This window comes from Calidris pugnax, unplaced genomic scaffold (assembly GCF_001431845.1).
Source record: "Calidris pugnax isolate Ruff unplaced genomic scaffold, ASM143184v1 scaffold44, whole genome shotgun sequence".
Lineage (NCBI taxonomy): Eukaryota > Metazoa > Chordata > Aves > Charadriiformes > Scolopacidae > Calidris > Calidris pugnax.
Window position 1 is genome coordinate 28123781 of NW_015094506.1, and position 23930 is coordinate 28147710.

Here is a 23930-nt window from a genome sequence, read left to right on the forward strand (position 1 = left end):
TTTACACAATTGCAAAAACAACCGTTCTGTTGCTATAGCAGCTGTGGAAGATGATATCCTAAGGTATACGCTGTTCTGAGAAAAAGGATTGCTATTAACCTCTTAAGATAGCTAAGTGCTGCTAGCTTGAATCCTGAATTATCATAAGAAACAAAAGGACTATTTTATCTCCTCTCTGTGTGTGGGCAACTTGTGTGCAAAGTTCCCATTAGTGTTAATGGGAATCATGAACATAAATCTCCCATAAAGTACACAGAGTCGGAAGTGTGAGAATGTGGCCTTGTTATCATATCCCTCCCCTTGGCTCTTTGGTCTGGATCTGTTGACTTTGTGAAGGAGATTCTGCTCCATGGAGAGAAAAATATGAGCAATGACTCTTTGGCTTTTTGGCAGAAATTAATAAACTGTATTTTTTTTAAAACAGACTTGAGTGATCATGTTGCAATTAGGTTGCTGTATATATTTCTTCTGATTTAAGGTAAACCTTCTTCTAGTGCTTTCTCTCTCCTGCTAAATTTGGAAATGTCATTTAAACTTGAATGCTAAGGATCACAGCATGTGAAATAATTCCAGTAGAATTAAGAAAAAGATTTTCATCAAATGTCAAGGAGGTTTTCATTAAAATATTCAGTTGATAGCTCTAACATCGAAACTAGGATAATGAATGTGGCAGGGATAATTTATATTAGTATCTAAAATGCTTGAAATATAATATAAATAGATACAACTGAACTACTACTCCTTTACAAGTTTTGGGCTAAATTCTGATACTGATCTGCTTGAATAACAGGCTTTGGTGTGGTCTGTTAGGAAAAAAAACCCAACATACATATGTCAAGAAGAGACATTGCTGGATAACGATATTTTAGGTAAAAAATATGAAGACCAGAACTAATTTTTTTCTTAAATTCTTAAATCTTTAACAAGCTGTGTGAAAAATCTTGAATTCTTCTGTGTGTTGCTCATTCAGACATCAACTACAGCCAAGTGCTCTGCATCACATTGAAAATAATAGAGTCTGAAATTGTTCCTTGAGAAAACTGCAAGCGTTCTGTGTGCGCAACGTACACCCTCCTGGCTGAAGGTGCTTGTTGCTATATCAATCAGTGTGTAGGGCCAGCTTCTCTTTAACGATTTGGTAGCACTCATCTGGGCCCTCTGTGTAAAACTTACCTGGAAAACTTTACTCACCGTCTTGTGCTGAATAAATGACAGCAGTGAGACTGAATGGTCCATCCCCTTTATTGTTAAAAGCTTTCACTTTTACTTGGTACTGGGTTGAAGGCGGCATTGATTCATCCTTGTGGACGTACCGGCCAATTTCAGGATTAGTAACTGTAACTCTTCTCCATTCTTTCTCACCAAATGGCTTGAAAGCCACTATATAGCCAAAGTTATTGCCATAGTGGTATTCTCTTGACAAAGGCTAAAGAGGCAAAAGATTAAACATTAGTTTTTGTAGCCAACTAAACGAATGGATCTCTAATTAAGTATAAAGAATAGAGAAAGCATTGATACATGCATTGTAAAAACATTGAACTAAAGTTCCATTTTCTCCTGGGTTCCTTCTATGGTTTGCTCCCACCTCCTTTAAAAATACACCATCTTCCTTTAAAAATACCTCATCTTCATTATGCAAATCTGCAGTAGTAGCATGTCTGCTACTAAAACATTTTAACACCTTGTTCCTCATCCAAACTCAGTGCAAGACACTTCATGTTATCTCCTACAGAAAAAAAACCAAGAATGACTGTGTTCTAAAACTGCTGTCAGCTGTAGCCAGCAAAAAAGGCTTTCGTAAGGAATAAGTAATAGTGGATATGTAACACAGACACACTATGCAAGTATACAGATCTACGTGCACGTGTGGAGATAGATATTCTTGTAAAACACAGAGAGAGAAGAGAAAATGTATGTGGCTGGCCTAAATTATATTAATTTACCTAAACTTGGTCACCTAGGCAACTTGCACCACTGATGAATAGAGATGGACCCATTCAAAGAACGACTCATCCTGCCACTTTTCACCGATGATGGAGGGGGTTCAGTTACTGGTTTAGATTATCTACCTAGATTCTAACTGGTAAAAGTTTAAGTGAAATTACTCTCATTTTCAGTCTGAGCATTAAAGGTACCTAACCAAAATATTTCTTAAAACTATAGCTGATTTCTATAACCAGGAATACTGGAAAATATAAAATTACGGAAACACATCTGCTATAATGATTTTTGCTTCATTTACCAAAGCTCTACATTCAGTGATCCCTCCTCAGTCCATGGAGTCTGTACCACAACTATTAGACAGTGCACCTGGTAGGCCAAAATCATGTCATTCATCAGTGCATCTGGAGGCTGACCAGAAGCATCTTTTCAAAATAAATTTCCTGCATCACCTTTTCCCATACTGTAAACCTCACAGAGATGAAATAGATTATCCTGAGGCAAAGGTCTTGGAGCAGTACCACAGAGAGTAATTATTCTCCTCAGGTGTTTGCCCACCACTGTAGTACTTCAGCCAACATGTGTGGAGATAGTACGACCAAGGATTTATGAAACTTAGATGTTAACAGTGGAACAAGCCAAAAAAACCCAAAAGAACCCTAGCTCACAAATTCTGATGTTCATATTTCTTTGAAGCTGGAATGGAACTCCAAAGCTTCTCTAAGAAAGAAAATTCTCGTGAAAACTCATCAAGTTTTTGGAACACTAGAAACATTTACATTTTGACTTCAGAAACATAACACATGGATTAGAAGACTAGTATACATAATATAACAAGAAAAAAATTAAGGCAAACACAGATGTTGGAACTCAAAATTTGAAAAATGTCTAATAAGGACATATGACCAATGATGGAGCTTCTTTTCTTCCTGACAAAGCTTCTAAGAGAAATGTACAGAATCAGACCAAAGGTTGGGACTTCTGACTTTACTCAGCTTAAGGTTAATGGACCCCTACCCCAGGTGTGCCAGCTATCAAATCCCATTGCATCCCATTTTCTCTGTTCTTTTTTCCCCATACTTAACTGTATCTCTAGCAGAACAGTGGCTCAGTTCAATCAAAAACTGGAAAGTGGCCTCAGTACCCCATGACTAGGATTAGGGCATCCCTCTAGCATCCTTCTAGAATATTTACAATCTTTTGGACCCAGTGCCTCTTGCTTCCTGGGTGGGTACTCTAACCATGGCTCCATGTTGCAGAGACAACTGACTGATGCAGCTGACTGCAGGCCTCTACATACATAACTTCTTTGGCTTTTCCAAGGAACACAGGTGAAATGCTGATGTATGGCAAAACAGAATTATAACGGAACTTTAGACAGTGGAAAGATACCCATCTAACCTACAACATGACTTCTGAGAACACATGAATGACTTAAGTAAAATTGGTAATTAAGATGGCTACCAACAGATAAAATTCAAGAAACCCCTCATGCACAAACCAAGCTGGTTTCTAGTTGTGATGCTAATCACAAGCCACCAGGTGAACTCTTTAACTACAAATCAGCTATGGAAAAAACCCCAACTAGATAACCTATTTTATGTGCTTAATTTTTCACGTGTCAGGCATATTCTGAGTGTATCTATTGGATGAGGTACAACTCATATCTTAGCTTGTTTTCTACCTCAGGTCTGACTGGACATCAGATGAAAACTGGATAGCTGGTTTCTAAGAACAGCTAATGTACCTTCATGTACCTAAGTGTAGATTCACAGGCATCCTTGCAATTCAAAGAGCAGAAGATTTCATGGACTGGATCACCTTCAATAGCTCATCTTCCGAATTTGTCATTTTATGTAGCTGCTTAAAATAAACCAGAATCCTGTCTCATACGCCGAAGTAAGCAGCTTGTATGCAGCCCTAGTCTCAGAAGGATTTTCAGCCAGAGTAAACTTGAGAAAACCAGGACTGGCACTTAAACATTATATTCTGGTAGGTCTTAAACAAAATCTTAAGCATAGCTTTCCCTCCAATGGCTGCACATAATAAGTAGGTTTAACTAGCTGAATAGGTTGTAGCATCCACTAAAAACTTTGAAAAACAAAAAAAGAAGAGGGAAAGACAAACAGGGAAAATAGGGAAGCATGGGCATGCCACTCCTAGCTCTCTTTCTCAGTTCTTCTTTCAAAACAAGACTCAGAAGAGCTTTGATTGCATCTCTGGCTGTCTCATCCAACCTGGGCTTATGAATCATAGCAAAAGCTGAAAGGGGGTTGGCAGCAACATGTGAGCCTGCCATACATTTTGATCTTCTCTTCTTAATTAAGGCCTATTTTGAGTACTATATGCAAATGCCAGCACATTTGGGCGAATCAATATACACCTTTATCTTAGCCTTACAGATAGATATATTGTTGTCTGTCAGACAGGCTCCGTATATTTAATGTCTCTATTCAAAAACACTTGCTAGACATACTAGGAAAGATTCTTAGGGAGTAAATATTTGAAGCCATGCTTAATTTGTCTGACTAAACGAGCTACTTGTTACAGAAAAGATGTAAAAAGCATGACACTAACTGGAATACAAATCTACTTGGGTGTACAGAAAAGTCTGAAATGATCCTGCACTTCAGATCTTGCATTAGTCATTATTCTCCTGGTTATAATTTTCTTTTTTTTAGTTTGGTCACAGCCGAGTTTTAACTGTATTGAAAATGCCATGAGTATGGGTCTTTACATGCAATGCAAGAAGTAGCTCTGTAGTTCATTAAAGTTTTTATAAGACAGCACTTGTGAAGACATAAAATAATCTACGTCTTGTGCAACTGTTCATTGCATGTGTTCTTATTTGACTTTTGCTCTTCAAAGATAAATAAAGATCAGAATCAAAGCAACCAGGATACATCTACTTCCTAACCTATTGTTACTGGAACCAAGAAATAACCTTTCAATATATTTTAACAGAAGTATGGATCTTATCTTTTCATAAACCTAGGAATTTTTTCTTTAGATAAATTCACTGCTAAAATATGTAGAAAGACTCAGTAAATATTTTGAAGTGAACTAAAATCAAAATAAAACAGGAAACCCCAAATCTGTTAGCCCAAACATCTGGCTGACTATTTTTGTGGCATACTTAAGAATTTTTTCAAATAGGTATGATCAACCTGAAGTACCAAAATTTGGAAATGTGCATACGGATCAAAATTTGTGCATTTATAAGGAGGGTCCTTATACAGCAATGACAAAGTTGCTGTTGGAATTATGTCAACTTTATATTAAATCCCACAAGAAAAAGCATTCCTCATAGAGGTAAATAAGCTGCTACATATGAAACAAATTATTCCCCAAAAGACACAAGTGGTGTAATGTGTCTCATGTGCCTCATAGCCTTATGAAGGTGAACAGAGAGGTCAATAGCAAGATAAACTAGGTGATCTTTTCAAGCATAACATTTAATCATCTTTCTTTGCCAGACGTAATGCTTCTGTAACTCTGTTTTTGCTGGTTACTGATAGGCTCTGACAAGAATCAGACAGGCTTTTTTTTTTGCTTTATTTCTCCCACCTAGCTTTCTGAAATACCCTTCAGAAGACTTCAATTCTCTCTTCCATGCAACTTTTGCCTATAAAACAACTTTGCTTATAAATTCTTATTCTCTCTTGTTCTGGGTTTTTCTTTCCTCCTATCTTCTTGTTCCTTTTCCCTTCTTCCCTGTTTTCATAAGCATTTTTTTACCCACAGTATAGGTAAATTTAAAAAACCGTTGCTTCAATACCTGAATGAAGACAGCATTTATATATATACATATACAAGACTTTTTAAAGACAAAGTATCATGGACTGAATACCTAAGGTAAATGAGAGAGACAAAATTTTCAGAAGACTTTGCTTACTGAAAAGCTTTCTTGGTAATATTGTAATTAACTTTTCATTCCATTATTTTTGTGATTAACATTTTATCTCTATCCCCAATCTATAAACTAACCTGTCTTAATTATTAATTGGATTTTTAAGGAAATTCTTGTATATTGACATTTTATAAGTTTTATTTTACCCGAGTGTGACTTGTAACACAAAATAATGTTACCTAACATCTGAAGTATCATTGTCCTAATTCCTTTTTATGTATTTTTATGATAAAAGACTGAAAACCTATATACTGTGTACAGATCCTGCTCTCACAGGAGCCAGTGACAAACTGGATTGACATGAGTTTCAGGAGGAGGAAGATCAGCCACAAGGAAGCATAGGTTTCATGGCATCTCAGTGCAATACCTACCATCCATGTTATTGTCAGCTCTCGATTGCTTCCACCCCCTCCTCCAACATCTGAAGGAGCCACATTAGGAGCTAGAAAAATAGAAGAGACAAGAAAAATGACTACAAGGTATGCAGTCAGTAAAAATATCACTATTTACTTTTCTTTTTACCGGCAGGGCCAATGAGCACACATGGCACACACAATTATAATAATGATAGTCTGTAATAGCTGTGAGAGTCTGTGGTCTTGCCAAGACTAATGTATAGCTACTGCTGCAGGAAACATGCCAGTTCTAACCATAGCTAGAAATCAATCATTCCTCTTTTTAACCATATTCTCTACAAATATTTAATGGAGTATTCAGAAATGGAACACTCCTCATATGTCTTTAGAGAACTACCGTGTATTGCTCTTGTGCTTCCTCAGACCTTGGTATGTCAAGGTCCCAAGCACTCAGGACTTGCACATGAATTTACCTTAACAGACTGTGCTTAGTTCCACCTACTTCAATGGATTTACTCACAATGTATAATGTTAAACCCATGGATATATCTTTGAAGCACTGGCATCCTAATCCTATTATAGATTAGAGGCACATGTCTTCTTGATTGGCATGCTCGGAACGGGCAGATGTTTAGAAGCGCAGCTGGCATAGCACTTAGTAATTTACTAATTGCATTTCACACTGATATTCTCTGTAACAAAATAAAATCTGTTAATCTATCAGCTGAGTGTGCTGAGTGTGAGAGTGGTAAAGCAGGATACTCTCAAGGACTCCATTATAAATCATTACTGTATTCTCATTTCTGTAAGACTCTTTGCACTAAGTGTGATGATTCTACTGCTATCCTCTATGATTGTGTATTTATTTGCTGTCACTCACTACTGAGGACACACAAAGTACCACTGAAGACTTAGGAAAAGATGGTCTGCCTACAGTGCATCAAATATCCTCCAGTTCGCTACATGCCCTATGTATATGAACATGTTCTATGTGTTAAAAATTCTTATATGATAAGGCATTTTTTCCAGTAATCATGAATGCCCCAAGATAGCAAGGGGATAGTTTCGAAGTATGTATTTAAGATGTTTGCTGAGGCTTTCTCTGAGGGTCAGCTGAGGAGAAACACAAAGCAGAGAAGACTTAATGTTTTCAATGTTTTCAAGAAGGATAAAAATATGTAACAATAAATTTGAAATTGAAATTAGCATTCAGTGCATGGTTTGCATTATTTATTTCTGGCCTTCCCGAAAACAATTAGTCAAGAATGAGATTAAACATGTGTATCATGACAATTCAAGAGGAAGCTTGAATCTATTACTTGACCTTGTTACTACTGAAACACACAGTAGTCACACTATCTATTATAAGCGTATAACTTAATGCTAAGCTACAAGCAGAGGTTTGCTAGAATACTTAAGTAGTCAAAGAAGATACACAGGCTGCTGAAGAAGAGATGAAAGACTGTCTAATGTCCTACATATCACCCTTTTCAAGAGAATCTCCCTCATTCTCTCAACCATTAAACCCAGGTTTCTCTCTCCTTTAAGACTAGGTTACTAATTCAGAGAGCTATACTTAGACAATCACTCTAATACGTCTATAAGCTAAAATACATAAAAGCAGACTTTGATCCATTGAGTTTCAAGAAATCACTGTGAAATGTATTATTGATGAAGAAGATGTCAATAAAAAGAAAAATCGCAGCACATATTCTTAGCACACTAATAAAAATGTTACTGAAACTATTGTTATCTATCTAGACTTGAAACTGAAAAAGACACTGATAACAATAGAGTTTAACAGACATTTTTTGTCACCTATTCAGTACAACAAAGACCCAGCACTGTTTGTTGCAGTTTAACACAGAACAAATGTTAAAAATAACTACAATGTGTGCATATGGTTTGTTGTTTGTGCAAGAAAATATTTACCTTCTTCAGATTTACATGAAAATGCACACGCAGTACCGGTTCTGTAGTACCCTGGAAGCTGACAGTGCAACCCAACCCCTATTGTTCTTGCTCATAACAAATTCCAGCTCCTGGCAGAAAAAGCACTTGGGCACAGACGTTCATCTGCGAACTGTTACTGATTTACACCCTATTTTGGCATGGCAAGAAGTGCTGACTGATGTCTACATTAACATTTTGCTTTGTTTCACCAAAAATGTCTCACAGTCTGCCAGAGATGACAATGGTGCTGTGCAAGGAACCAGACAACAGACTAAACAGACTACCCCTTGCAAAAGCACTGCATCCTGCTACAAAACTGGAGGATATGCCATTTTTTGGGAGGCTGCAACAAATACAATGAACATGGCACACTGCAAACTGCAGGAGACTACCACTCTGGGCATTTTTCCCCTCCCTTTCTGTCTCTTTTCTGACATTTCAAAAATGTCTATTGTACACTAGGCACTCCAAGCAGCATGTGTAGATCTCTAATTTGGATTCCCAGGCCTTCAAATACAGCTGTTGAGTCATAAAGCATAGGATGCTAATAATCAATTTTATAGGCAGTAATTTCCTTTTACTTTAGCATTAAAGTTATGTGGCTTTTCCTTCCTTGTGCAGATTAATTTAAGCAATCTGTATTTCTATTCTCCCTAAGCAAAAAGATTTTTAATGGACCAAATATGGATCCCTCTTAATAAATGTTTTGAAATTTGCAATGCAAATACTTTTATTTGGAAAATACTATCTAATCAAAGCAATGACCTAGCAGGTCTAATTGCAAAAAATAATTTTTACACTTTGGTTTTGCATTTTTAATTTCAAATCTCAAGCTACAGGACTACAATTGTAAATATATCTAGGTGGCACATGGGTGCTAATATGTGTTAAGAAGGATATACTGGTATACAGGCTTTGTTGGATGTAGCCTTTCTGCAGTGATACATTACCTCCTAGAGCGCTGCTGTTATCTCCTTTGTACAGTCAAACCAGAATGTATTATCTTTAATAATAACTTCTAATTCCTCATTTTGCAGAATTGATTTTTAAAAGGACGCCCCTGAGCCTAAATGACATCCTTAAATATGCTCTGAGATTTTAATACTGACAATTAGCAATTAGACTGATAAGGGCGTATGTTGTGTTGGATAATGTCACATCTTTGACATGGAATAAGAAAGCACAGAACCAACCCTTCAATCACAGAAAAATGGCATTATCCAGTATAACACACATCGTGTCATGTATTCTCTAGTTAGAATACAAACCAAACGGCAAAGGGGCATTTTTCTTGTTAAAAACATGCATTTTTTTTTTCCCATGTCCTGTACCCTGGTCCCAAGCACGTGCATATTTTCATATACACAGGATCTAGCTGACAAGATACAGTGGGGGAATCTCTGAGAGATACAGTATGATTCTGTTCCAGCAATGGAGGCAAATTTGCCCTTAGTATCATGTTTCTTTCCTATCTGCTTTGATGCCATCACATCTGGACAGTCTGCTATTTCCTTACCAAAATCTATAGCAGTGGATGTATGAAAATATATTCTCTGGACTTGCATTCTTATAAGGTGATTTTTTTAAATAAAACTCCAAAATTAAAAAACGTATTAATAAAAATGTGAAAATTAAGAAACACATTAAAAAAACTTGACGTTTTCTGTTTACGTACGAGCTCCTTCAGTTCTAATTCTTTGCGACGGCATACTAGGTTCTCCTGTCCCCAAAGTGTTTGTTGCTATTATCCGGAACTCATATTCCATCCATGGGATTAAATCAATCACTGTAGCAGATTCCATATTTCCTTCAATATCTGATGGATCTAAAAAAAAAATAAGAAATTGCTTTTGAAACCAGCATTTTTACAATGAGGTTAGCCAACAATGTGGCTGATTTCGGAAAATCTACCACTGTACTGCAACCACACATAACCAACGGGAGGAAACTTTATGTTGTACATAAAGGACACCACATTTTGCAAGGACTACTTACGGCAATGACTGGGAACGTGGAAACTATGTCACTATCTTGGATAAACCCTTATAGACTTGTAAGTTATAACTGGGTGTGAACTAGCAAAAGAATTACATGTAGTTATGAGCTACCCTTACTAATTACATATTGTAGTTGCAGAATTTAATTTTACCTACAGACAAATGCAATGAGAAATCTGGAATGTAAAACCAGTAAAATAAAAATGGATTATATAGACAAGGGCTAGACATGTGCTAATGTAGGGTTTGATCAATTGATAAAGAGTGGTTTATAAAATGTTGTCTCATTTTGGTGCACCTTATTAGTTACAACTTGCTATCTAGTTCTGATCCAACAAGGGTAAGTGTTCTTTTAATTCCTGTGAAAAGACTTATTATTGTCGTAAGGATGAGCTTCTTTGCCATAAATAAAATGTGTAACTCATGACTCTCTGTCTGCAATTCACAGACAATAGGGGTTGTTTCTATAGCTGTCTGCGGTTATAGAAAGACAGAGGATTTTCATTTATTGCATAAGCCAAGAGTTGTTTGTCAAATTAGAGTCTTGGGTTCAGAGGGAGATGAGAAACGAGATATTCTGCACTGGCAATGCAGCTGATTTGGAATTAAAACACAAACACAATGGCTGAAAAAAACCCAGGCACAGCAGTGTAAGTACTGGATGGTGACACAACTTTCTCCTACCTAATGATCATTAAATATTTCAAGTGCTGCCCTACAGGAGAAAGAAAAACATTTTCCAGTTTCTTTCCACCTCCCCACCACCCTCCGTCATGGTTACTCAAATTATTTTTCTGTCTAGTCAATACAGCCATTGCAAACCTTCTATAGCATCCAAGCCATGACATAAATCAGGGATTCCTTTGCCTTGGCTACTTTCAATCTCTTCATTTAATCTTACTGTGCCAAAAATTCCCAGAATAACTATAAGTAGTCAACACAATAAATCTCATCCCCTTAATTGGAAAGAGCAACATAAATGTAAACAACTTACTATATAACCCATTCATACATATTTTCATACTGTGAAATAGAATACACTTCTTTCATAAAACATACTTGATATTATGCAACCTGAGATGAATGATTTGGTTTGGGAACAATGGCAGTAACAATAATAACGACAAAATTTCCAAAGCACAATGCTAAAGTATTTTTTTTTTTTGGTCCACACACTGAAAATTAGCAGCATCAAATGATAGCCTTAACACTGATGAGAGATCAGGTTGGACTGTTCATCATGCTTCCTTCATAGGAAAGTGAACACCGAGCCAAACTGGGAGCAGCCCAGAAATTAAGCAAAAGCTTTCAGTGGTGCCAGAGATGGTTACTATGGTGATTTTACCGCTTTTTGAGGGAATAATCTATTAATCAAAATTACTCAGTGTGGTTCAAATGAAAAAGCAGTGATTTTGAAAACACCGTAACAGTTAATTTCAACTTTTCAGAAATGAGTAATTTGTATCTTTCCTGCTAGCTTCCTAAAAAAGGAATTCAACAATCTAGATCCCTCCCTGTCCCACTCAAGATGTGAATCCCACTTAAGATGCTACAGGTAGTACTCAAAGTCTCATGTCTCAATGACTATCTAATTAATTCTGTGAAGCAGAACAACTTCAGATGTGCAGAGAAGCGCATCCCATCATACCTATAAAACTGCAAACAGGGCATCTTCCTGAGAAGTGAGAGGTGGATTCATGCGTTTGCTCTGAACAAGACAGAGCAAAGACCTGAATCCAACCCTTGTAATCTCCTACATGTTTCTAGTTCCAGTAACATGCAGCACAAAGGAAGTATCAGAGCTGCCATCCCCTGCTTATAAATTCTTCTTGTATTTTCCTAATACCTTGTTTCTTCCCAATTTCTTTTTTTTTTAAATTAAAAAAAAAATCAGGAAATAAAATATAACTTATTCTGAAAAAAGTGGAGGGTAGCCTAAAAGCATCCCCCCTCCTGTGTATGTTGTTACTGAAGTAAATCATCAGTTACTTGAACAGATCGAATTTCTACATTAATTATTTTTTAAAAGTTCAATGAAATCTATTCTACAGAAACTACTAAAGTAAGATATAAGAGATAGGAAGGGATTTTCATAATCTATGCATTTATGTTAAATCTTGCAAAAAAATATACATTAGTATGCCTGCATTCAGGTAGGTGCCTCCTCCACTGCAATTATGTGGCATACTGATGACATCCAGTGGTTAGAAGGCTAATCTTAGCTATGTTTTCTCTAGGGGTGACAGTTATGAGGTAACTGGAACTTAAATGTGTTCCCAGGAAAAAGCAGACAATTTTAGCCAACCTTCTGCATAACAAATACAAAAATGAAGACACCCGTTTGTCATCCAAATTGACGTGTAAATAAATCTTTAGATTCTAGTAGTTGATGCAGAATGTTTCAAGCAACAAGAAGAGGGGCAAAAAACAGGTAAAAAGTCTGGCCTGTTCTTTTCTGTATTTCTAGATATTAATTTCAACCCCTCCAGTGAGAAAACACTGAAGGGATGGTACCTGCTCCCAAACCCTGCAGCAGACATTATTAGCGTCCCTCGTTCCCTTTTATTGGGACTATTTTCTGATTAGCCAAGCTTTCTAACAATCAAACACTTTAAAACCTATTGATTTTAAAGTCTATTTTAAAGTCTATTGATTTTAAAGTCTATTGATTTTAAAGTCTATGAAACCTATTGATTTTAAATTTCTGGCATTACTCTTACCTGTTTTGGCATCTTTCCACTCTTCGGACAGAAAGGTTTTTGACTGGATAGTGTATTTGGAAATAGGGCTATGATTGTCTGTTCCACGACTCCAGGTAAGAGCTACAGCAGTGTCTCTAATGTCTTCTACTCTTATACCTCCAGGAGGGCCTGGAGGACCTGAGAAAAAAAAATTGGTAGTTCAATCCACAAATTCAATATTCTGAAAATGAAAGTTCACTCACTTTCCTATTAGTATTTATCAGATACAAGGCTTTCAAGTCTCATTTTCTACTTAAGAACAGATTAAAAATGTATATATATGTTTTAATACTCTACTGTAAGTTTAACACTTACAGAGGGTAAGTGCTCTTGGATGCAAGAACCACCAAATAAAACTCCCATGACTCTGGCCTAGGTAGTACCATTTTCTTACGTGAAAAAATGATAATTTGAGCCTGCTACTACTCTTTTTTCAAACAACCCTGAATTCAGCGTCAGAAAAAATACACAAAATCTTCCTTCCCAAATTCCACCTAATGATGACATTATTGATGGCCCTCCTGTAACCTACACTTCTGTCTGTGCCATTAGGCTCTGATGGCAATTTATATAGAAAATCTTGTAATTTATAATGGAGAAAAATCACACATTGAAAGACATATCTATAGACCCATTCACATTTCTCTTGGCCTTCATACTACCCCAATGTGGTAAACCCAACATCAGATTCAGACTTCCTACAGATTAATATAACTTGAGTGAAAGCAGACCTAGGCAATGTCTCTCTACAGTTCAACAAAAGCCTTCCCACAACAACTTCAAAAATCCATGCCAAAACATGGAATCCACCACGCCCACTGAACTAAAGCAGTCTTACGAACTACATGGGAGAAATCGAACAACCTCTGTGCACCACAAAAGACCACCATGAAGGAACAGAAGCACTAAGCTATCAAATGGTAAACACCTTTCCCAAAACAGCCATTCTACATCTGCCCTTTCAGTCTTGATCATCAGAAAGTACCTATAAAATAATTTCTAAAAAGCATTTTCTTTTTCTTCGAAAGGCAGATACTTGCAAAGATTAATTTCAAAATTCATAGCTCTAGTGAAGATAAAAAGTTATGAAATAAATACAGGTCTTGGCTTGATGGCACATTACAATGCTCCTAACACCCAGATAAATCTTTACAGGTAGCAGTTGCTTGTCCTAAACTAGTTCATAGTTCCATCTCAATCCAACTACTTAAAATAGCTATTTTAAAATAACAGCAATTATTGTCAATCCATATCTAGCTTTAAGTTTGTTAATTGTACTTCATATCTGAAGAGATAGGCCTCTGTTCCCCAAACTTGCCTGTTTTCATCAAGTGTATCACTAAACCTAATAAATGATATTATATCTCTTCACAAAACTGCATCTGGTTTATTTCTGAACAGTCATAAAAGACAAAAGCTGCTGGAGTGAATGCTTGCATTTTCCTAAATGCATTTTTTAAATGTTAAAAATTTTCTCCTAGTTACTACTACTCCCACACCTCTACTTTGTGTGGGTAACTTTTTTATTGTTGCTGTGCTGTGCCTTGATCCCCAGTCGAGAGGCTGAAATGTGCAGATCAACAGGCACAGCTGAGTTTTTCATAGACTAGAAAGCTAAAAATAGAGTGACGCAGGTGCAAACGTACGTGAGGTAGGAATCTTCACCTCTAAAAGACACCACAATGTTCTGTAAGCTGTGCTAATTAGTACCTACTTACAAACTTGACCTATAGATATTTTCAGATCATTCTTTTCATATTGACTGTTCCAGTTCGTTATTATGCTTCTGTTTTATATGATACACAGTTATGTAATATATATTAATTATTGTTTAAAAACAGAGACAATGCATTAGAACTATGCTGAAGTATTTTTTGATTCCACATTCAGAGATAATAATATGCCAAGAAAATTCAGGTAATTATCCAACAATCTGATTGAACACATCCCAGAGCGTATTAAAAAAAGCCAACAATAAATAACAGGGTACGTTTCTCTGCAGTATTTACAAAGAATCCACAGAAAACAAAAACAAAGCCAACTCAACAAAAAGAATGGAACAAGATTTCTACATGAGATCTAAACATGCTGTGTGCCAAATATGTCTGCATATTTTTGAGCTTTTTATTTTCTCCATAAATTTGAGCAAAAGGAACCAAATGAAATTAACTGAATCAAACAAATACACTACCATGTATTTTTGCTCCTCTGTTTCAAAGAATTTATCCTTCTAACAAGAAGGCAACTCCATTCCTGACTCCAAAAGAATTCAGGTTTAGACTGCTTCCTCAAGAATATATATGCCATATTCTTACTAAGAAATATGTGTGACCACTCTGCACAATCTATTAGGCTACAGGGTATGACTTTGACAATCAAACTGCTGATTTTTTCTTCTTCTAAGAATAGTATATAGTTCCCATTTAGTATCCTTAGAAAAACGTACATCAGTTAAGTACTGGATTGCTCATAAACAACTTATATTAATATTAAAATCTTTGCATTGAAAACTAATCTACTAATTAGCTGTCGTTGGACCTCCCTTTCAAGTTTAAAACTGTTATCCCTTGTCCTATCACTTCACTCCCTGATAAAGACTCCCTGACAAAGACTCCCCATCTTTCCTGTAGGCCTCTTTTACATACTAAAAGGCAGCTATAAGGTCTCCCTGGAGGCTTCTCTTCTCCAGACTGAACAACCCCAACTCTCTCAGCATGTCTTCACAGGAGAGGTGCTCCATTTCTCTCATCATCTTCTTGGCCCTCCTCTGAACTCTCTCCAACAGATCCATGTCCTTCTTATGTTGGAGGCCCCAGAGCTGAACACAGTACTCTAGGTGGGGTCTCACAAGAAAAGAGCAGAGGGTCAGAATCACCTCCCTCGATCTGCTGGCCATGCTTCTTTTCATAGAATCATAGAATCGTCTGGGTTGGAAGGGACCTGCAAAATCACCTAGTTCAACCAGCAATCTAACTCTGATAAAAAAACCCATCACTAAACCATGTCTCTAAGCACTATGTCAACCTGTCTTTTGCATACCTGCAGGGATGGTGCCTCAACCACTTCCCTGGGCAGCCCATTCCAATGCTTAATAACCCTTTCAGAGTAAAAAATTCTTCCTAATATTCAGTCTGAACCTCCCCTGGCCCAACTTGAGGCCATTTCCTCTTGTCCTATCACCTGCGACTTGGGAGAAGAGACCAGCTGCCACCTCTCTACACCCTCCTTTCAGGTAGTTGTAGAGAGCGATATGGTCTCCCCTCAGCCTCCATTTCTCTAGGCTGAATAACCCCAGAACCCTCAGCCTCTCCTCACTAGACTTTATACTCCAGACCCCTCACCAGCTTCGTTGCCCTTCTCCGGACCTCCTCCAGCACCTCAATGTCTTTTTTGTGGTAAGGGGCCCAAAACTGGACACAGTACTCGAGGTGGGGCCTCACCAGTGCCAAGTACAGGGGGATGACACCTCTTGGGTCCTACTCACCACGCTGTTCCTGATACAGGCCAAGATGCTGTTGGCCTTCTTGGCCACCTGGGCACACTGCTGGCTCATGTTCAGCTGACAGTCAACCAACATTTTGATGCAGCCCAGGATGTGGTTGGCTTTCTGGGCTGCAAATGCACATTGATGGGTCATACCCTTTACTACCTCGTTGATGTGATGCTCTTGAACCTAGCTCTGTGTTTTCATACTTTGCTGTTGCCTCTTCCTACCAACACAGTGAAACTATGTCACCTTTGTCATATTTCCTCAGATATTTAACCTTGTCCCTGTAAGATGCTGAGTTTTCCACTGTCAAAAATGACAGTGAGAATTCCTCAGCACTAAATAGAACTGTGTTCATCATATTAAAATGTGAACATTGAGCATAAAATGAATGCTAATTTCTTCCACAATATAACCCCAGAGCAATGATTCTAATTGTAATTACTGGGTTGGAAGGAGAATCAGAAGCTTCCTCTCTATTTGTAAAAAGAATTGCTTATGTAATACTAAGGCACATGAACAGACCCTTCTCTTTTTCTTTGCAGATGTATTCTGCAGTTTCACTACTTATGATATTTGCTTTGACATTTCATCCAAAACTGATGACATTTCCCTGGCTGCTAATACCCAGCAGAAACTAAACAGAGAAAGATTCTAGTCCACAACATCCTCAGATGGCCAAAATTCAGAAGCAAGGCACAAGATACACTTCAGCTGCTATGCTATGCAGCTCTACAGTATAAATGGAATGTGGGGCAAAACATGACAGCAATGTGGCCCCGAGTAAAAGTTATGTCTGCTTTGAATTGTCCACATGACAGAACATTAGCACTTCAGAATGTGTTATACCTGGAAGCACAAAACAGAGTAAAATGCCCAAAGGACATGAAATAACTCACATTACTGAAACCATGCATTGTAACAGATCTTGTAGAGTACGTACTGTATGAGCAAGCACAGTTTTGAGACTAAAGTAGCACTTCAAAAACGTGAATCAGTTAACAATGGAGTGACAACCTTAACCCCAAATGTCCTGGTTTCTGTAATTTGAAAACTAGAAATCTTTTTAATGTAGGCCTAGTATTTTACACAGTAATTTAATCCATAAAGCCTTATGAGAAAACTGGTTTCTTTAAAATGTTGTACAGTGGATAGATTAAAATGATATTGAAAAAAATATTTTTATTAATAAACACCAAATTAAACTCTCTAAAAATTATTTTAACATAATGAAAATGCCCACAATAAAAAAAAATCATATTTCTTTTCAGGAAAAGATACTTTCTGTTAGACCTCTAAGTGTCCGAAACAGAATCAGTACCCTGAGTAGACTTTAAGGACTTTGCATGTTCATGCATTTCTCATTTTAATTTGTCATTTCTTGATGAGAAATAGCATATTCTAAACAACATAAACACTTTGCTTGTCTAGGTTAAAACCATTCACGTTTGTATTTTACCTGCAGAACCTTACCTCTCACCACAAGGTCAGCTGAAGCTGAGGAGTTGTCAACAATCGTCTGAGCAGTGCAGGTGTATCTCCCCGCGTGCCGCAGCTGAACATTTTTGATGAGCAGCTCTCCATTGGATTTAATCTGTTACAAAAATAGCACTTAGTGAAGCTGGTAAACATCCCTGTACAGCTACGCGATACCTATCTACACACCTCTTCCAACTGATAGACAGTGGTCGCTATTTCCAAAGAGCAAGTGCTTACTTCGAGCACGGATCACCCTCAAAGATGCATCTGATTTACACGACAGATGTTGAAAGTTTTCTTTGTGTTTCCTGAAGAGAAGCTGCTCTTTACCAGACATGAAAAACCCAGACATCTTAGTAAATGTGTTCTCCACAAGCCCTTTACTATTTGAAGCCCACATCTCAACATTAAATTCAGGCAAGAATTTTTTCATAAACAGCAGTGAGGTGATTCCTCCATACCATTACTTGATTTTTAATGTCTGTTTGTATGATAATATGTCATGGAGTCCTACTAACAGCGCAGGATACTGTTTGGCTCTTCTTTTACAAGGCTAAGGCACTACGAATATTTTTACTGCAGAGAGGCTATGATCACAGACTAACTAAAGAGATGCTAAAATGCAGAGACTGTGAAGAAATAATAATGTTCAACCCGTGTCAGAGCTCCTTAGAGCAAAGGCCAGCCCTCGTTCTGCCCAGTAGTGCTGGCAATGAGCAGGATGATGGCAGTAACCATAACCCTTATGGTGGGGAACGCTGCCTTTCGGCCCCACCACAACCACAGCTCCTGTCATGGCACAGTCCAGCTGGCCATTGGCCCTGCTGATCCTGACCTGCTGAGCTTCCCACTTTGCCACCAGCCTCCACCATGGACCTGTACAGCCACCCCTGGGCCATGCCCAGCCCTGGCTACCACCAGACCTGCCCTGCTGCCCTTCCTCGGGCCCTGTGGGACAGTGGCGTTGACAGCCATGCTTTCCCTTCCAGCTCAGCCCTCACTCCTCCCTGACAAAAGGCAGCAGGACCTCCAGGGAAACAATTTATCGTTCAGCAAGGCTCATACCCTCATCATCATCATCATCACAGACCCTAATCCTTCCTCAAGACTCTTCACCGGTGCTAGACTGTTGGGAGAATATCTAGCTGTTTTCAGATGGCTATAAGGTCCACTACCTGCTGCTACCTGTGGTTGTACAGGCAGGCAAACTGAATAAAACATTTTTGTCCTACAATACTTCTGTGAACCCACCGAGTAACTCGATGTGCACCTGTAAAACAAGGAGAACAAGAGAGACCAGTATATACACCACAGCTATTCTTAATGAAAAACACATTTTATGTTAAGAAAGATATTTAACGCACTTGAAATATTTTGCTTATCTATCCTGCAGTTTATTCCAGAAAAAGATTATGAGGCTAAACCTCAGGGTTATACATTTGTTAGTCTTAAAGGTATTTCAGAAAAAAAACAAACGTTCTCTCCAAAATGTTACGAAACATTAAAAGAAAGATTTATACCACACTATAGTGAAAGGGGTAACATTTTCTAACTCACTGCAGATTTTTCAGAAATGCAATTTAAAAAAAAAACAAAACAAAACAAAACAACTTGAGATAACTCACTGCAATCCTGAAAACTTTCACATGCAGGAACAAATGGAATTCAGATGCAAAACGGTATGTAAAAAAGAAACTGCTGAATATTTAGGTATAAGAACTAGAGTCGTCATCATGAAAAGTTCGAGGGAACAGCAAAGACCTTCAATATAATCTCAAATATTATGGGCTGTTAGTGTCTCTGCATTTAGACATTTTTAAGAAATGATATAAAGCTATGAAGCTATGTCATCCAGTTTATGTTCCCCAACTGAAAAGGGGGGTAAAAAACAAGGTTAAATCTTTTCCAAATGTTCTGAAACTAGAATGACAATTTACAGTCTATATTTAGGGAGATTAAAATAGCCAGATAAAACTATCCTTTTCCTTTCCAAACTCCAGTGAGGATTTTGGATGTCAGCTTCCAATTCTGCTGGCATAAAATTCTAGGACAAACTGAAATCTGTTAATACCAATTTTTTTGTCCAACATAAGAATTCACATCTTTAAGAAATTACTGAGGTAAACTGTTGATTGGATAAAAGGAGGATCAAGCATACATGAAAGAAACTGCTTAATTCTGGCTAGCAATACTTCAGCTGATTGCCTCACAGGGTCAGAGAGAAATGCAGGTTACACTGTACCTTTTCAATTTTTGAGTGACACAAGATCTGTTAGCAACGATCGAATGGATTAGTTGGATCAGTGAAGAATCTAATATTTTTGATATATTTCTGGCCATTTCTCTTTTAGTTATTACTAACTGTGTCCAAGTGTGTAAATAGATAGTTTTTCCCACTTTTCACTCAAGACTAATATGACAGGGCTTTTGATTTAATTTAATCTGCCAAAGTGCACACAGGATACAGAGATGAGGTAAGTCTGGGACAGTGACATTTCTGTGCTGGTGCCCTCCCCAGCTTATTCATGAAAACTCCAGGGGGACTGTCCTTGAGGACAGCATCCTTTGAAAATGCGTGGGGATTGCTGCATAAGCAAAGACTGGCTGCCTGCCTGACTAACCACATGTAAGCCTTTTTGTCTAGATCGAGCTACGCAACGCTGTCAATGGCTTTCAGGAAGAAATATCAGGGGCACTGTCAGTACTTCTGTGGAAGCAGAGAGAGCAGGTACCTGCTCCTCTGCCCTCCAAAAAATTACAACAAAGAAGCTGCAGAAGGTCAAACTCCTTGAGTTTTCAGTTCCTGGTTCATTTTTTTTTTTTTCTCATTTTGTTCTTATTGGGTTTGATTTTAATAAAAGAGACAAATAGTTCTCTATTTGAGTGCTCTGTATAAACCTTCAGTTTATTAACACTAAATGTCATCCTAGAAAGAACCACACTGCCTGTGAATCCCTGATCATTGGTTGCACTTTGATTTGCAAATAAACGTAACCAAAGGTTGGGCAAAGCAATAAAGTTTAGGAAAACTGCATAAACTTAGAATTCTCATAATCATATTATTACTTCAATAACAAAAGATTAAAAATTCTTAATAATCTTGGTACTCATTAATTCCTATGTCAGCACTGTAATTAAAATACTTTATTACATTTATTAACAGTGTGCCCATATAATTGCTTTAACATTTTTCCGTATGGGAACTCAGTCTTAAAATCTAAATGATGAAAAACAGATGGGAAAACGTAACATAACTTAAAAATCAACAACCCATAGATATGGTATTGCATCTTGTTGGTTCAGAAGCTCTCCTGGAGCAAGGTTTATGCAGTTGATGATGAAGCTTTCCATACCTCAGAAGAAGCCTAAGTTCTTGGTGGTAAAAGAAGAGCTTACAAAGCAAATAAAGAGCATGGGCATCAGCAAATTCTGTCCACAAATTAGATATGAATGCACTGTATGTTTTCATTCAGAAACCTCATCTTGGCTAAGTTTAAAAATGCCTTCCTCAACTCAGAGAAAACTGAATCACAGCCTGGAAATAGTGATAGCAGTACTGAGGGATGTTCCAAGGGTATCTGTGGCTCACCACTCAGTTATTTACCAAGTTTCAAGCAGACTTTCATCATATGAGCCCTATAGTTACGCTTTAATAGTGATGTCAAAAATAGCATCGTATGACCTATTTTTGAGATTCACAGTTCTCATTTGACTATCACCTTTGCTCAGCGCACTGGATTACTGAAAGTCATCAGAATGTGCCCCTCTGTGATCAAAAATCATTTACAGAATCTGGTCTTTTGACTGAAAGCAGTATCTGCTTCTGTTGGGACCCCAGAGACAATAAAGGAACTTATGTCAGTATGAAGCAAACAAGCTCTTTTATTAATAAAAAAAGAACTTGGCAGAAATAGAAGAACCTGGTAAGCAGACACAGAGTTTGTTGGGGTTGTTTTTAATGCAGATTCAAAAATTAGACATCTGAGCTTCAGAGGTGTTTAATACACAGTGTTGATGAGATCAGCTTTTCCAAAGCTAGCAATAATTTAAAACATATTTTTACACTACCTGTATCTAAAATTATTACCTGTGAGTTCATGTAAATTGTTTTGTTCCTGCAAGTAGAGGACCTGTTATGTGGTTGATACAAGCAGAACAGATAATCCAAGAGCTGTTGATGAATGTTACTGTAAATGTGATTATAGCTGTTTTACTGATACTGAGATCAGAGATGGCATGGGGACAACACCAGTGGAGCACTATCTCAATCCTGTTCACAGGAGAGCTTATCTCACTTTGTTTTTAAGCCATGGCTGGCATGAAAGTCATGGGTAAATAAAAAACCAAGCAGGATAATGATGACAGAGTTATTCCCGCTAAAGAATCTCTTCCTTCAGCAAACTATATTTATATGTAAAGGAAGTACAGTGCTAATTCTACCCCTGAAATGTGGACTGAGAAATATTTCCAACAAATATATTTTTCTTCCCCACTCAGCATACCACTGAGAATGCTTGAGGACACTGTGCTTTGCACCAGCAGCCCTGTGGTAATAAGTCCTGTTCTTTCATTTCCAACAGCAGAAAAAGCCCAGGTACATGCTCACTTATACTCATGGCTCACAACTTCATGGCTGACAATAAAAATTCACAATACACTACTGCAAACTGCATTTCTCTGTATAGTGCTCACACCTGGTTTTCTCAGCTCCTGCTACCTAACTAGGTATGGTACATGGATTTTGGAAGCTTGTAAAGTCTGAGAAGGACATAAAGTTACAGTCAAGTGGTTATGCAGTGTATTTTTTAATTCTAGCGCAGAAGTTGGCATATCTTGATCCTCTAAACAGACTACATTCCTTTGTGCTGGAAATAGCACTGTGGATTAATAATAGGTTTCCTCAAAGGCTTCTGTCAGAACTAACTGCTCGTTGGCTTTGCCCTCAGCACTATGTCTTCTGCTTTCCTACCCCTCCTTGTTCTTAACCGCTGACTCCATCCACCTCATTCCATGCTCACTACATTACTATTAGGCCCTAGCCTCTAAATTTTACCCCAAACCTAGCCAAAATATGTGTCTTCCAACTAAAGCATGTCTAAAGAGTCTCTTTAATACATCAAGGCACTGAAAGTAATATAATGAGACACTGCCTTTGGAGAGTTCTGCGACTTTTTCAGAAAAAGCAGCAGCTCAGCTGCTTTGGTTGGCCATGCCTCATGAACAATCACTTGATCCCTGAACAGAATCAACAAATTGTACCAGATAAGCTCAGTATGGTGCTATCTCCCAGGTTTTATTCCAATCCATATACAGCATCTTCTCCCTGGTCTGTGAGTAACTGAGCTAAACATTTTTCTCTAATTCTTCAGTTCCCCTGAAGTTTCCATTGCTTTCCTGTCATATAGCTGCAGCTGGACTCCACGCTCTGCAAGTAGGATTACTGGGGGAAGCAGTGAAGAAAAATTATAATTTAAATCTTTGTATCTTTTCTACTGCACAAAACTGTGGAAAGTGCAAGGAGAGATTTATAAAATAAAACTATGTGTCTAAGTCAGTAATATATTTAAGCAGGACCATGCAGTAAAACAACTCTGTCTACCATGTCCAGTCAAGGAACTGCTAATTATAATGATTTACAAAAAACAAGAAGGTACTAAGCTATACTCCTCTAATAGGATTTTTATAGTTCAGCTTATTCTCTATGGTTTACAAAACCAGCTGTTTGGAGAACTTTCCCTTTTTGCACATGCTGTCTCCAAGCTAGAATTAATCTCACCTATTTCAGACATCCATAGTATGGATTTTGGTATCTGAACTAACCACCTTTTACAAAGTGAAGAAACAGGCCCTTCTATGTATGATTTACCTTAATGTAAAGTAACTGTCGGGCCACGCACCTCAGCCTTCTGGACTTTGTGTAAGGGAAAAATGCTTTTGAGAATACAGTGAAATCCACACAACTGAAGGTTAACTGTATGATGGTTGCAGGGACACCAGAACAAGTTATACATAGAGAGTCTGGATTTAGAAGTGACTTCAAAGCTGAAGAGAGCCTGAGCTATGAGC

General features: G+C 37.7%; 1 protein-coding gene across 1 annotated transcript in view; it reads right to left on the reverse strand.

Annotated features, from left to right (window-relative positions):
* The window catches only part of CNTN1 (contactin 1), a 178728-nt gene that overhangs the window by 30065 nt on the left and 124733 nt on the right, over positions 1 to 23930 (reverse strand). Inside the window, exons 15-19 of the mRNA XM_014964133.1 lie at positions 17859 to 17979; positions 12878 to 13036; positions 9836 to 9985; positions 6223 to 6293; positions 1192 to 1426 (exon numbers count right to left, since the gene is read on the reverse strand). Coding sequence (XP_014819619.1) covers positions 1192 to 1426; positions 6223 to 6293; positions 9836 to 9985; positions 12878 to 13036; positions 17859 to 17979 — 736 coding nt within the window. The remainder of the gene's footprint in view (positions 1 to 1191; positions 1427 to 6222; positions 6294 to 9835; positions 9986 to 12877; positions 13037 to 17858; positions 17980 to 23930) is intronic.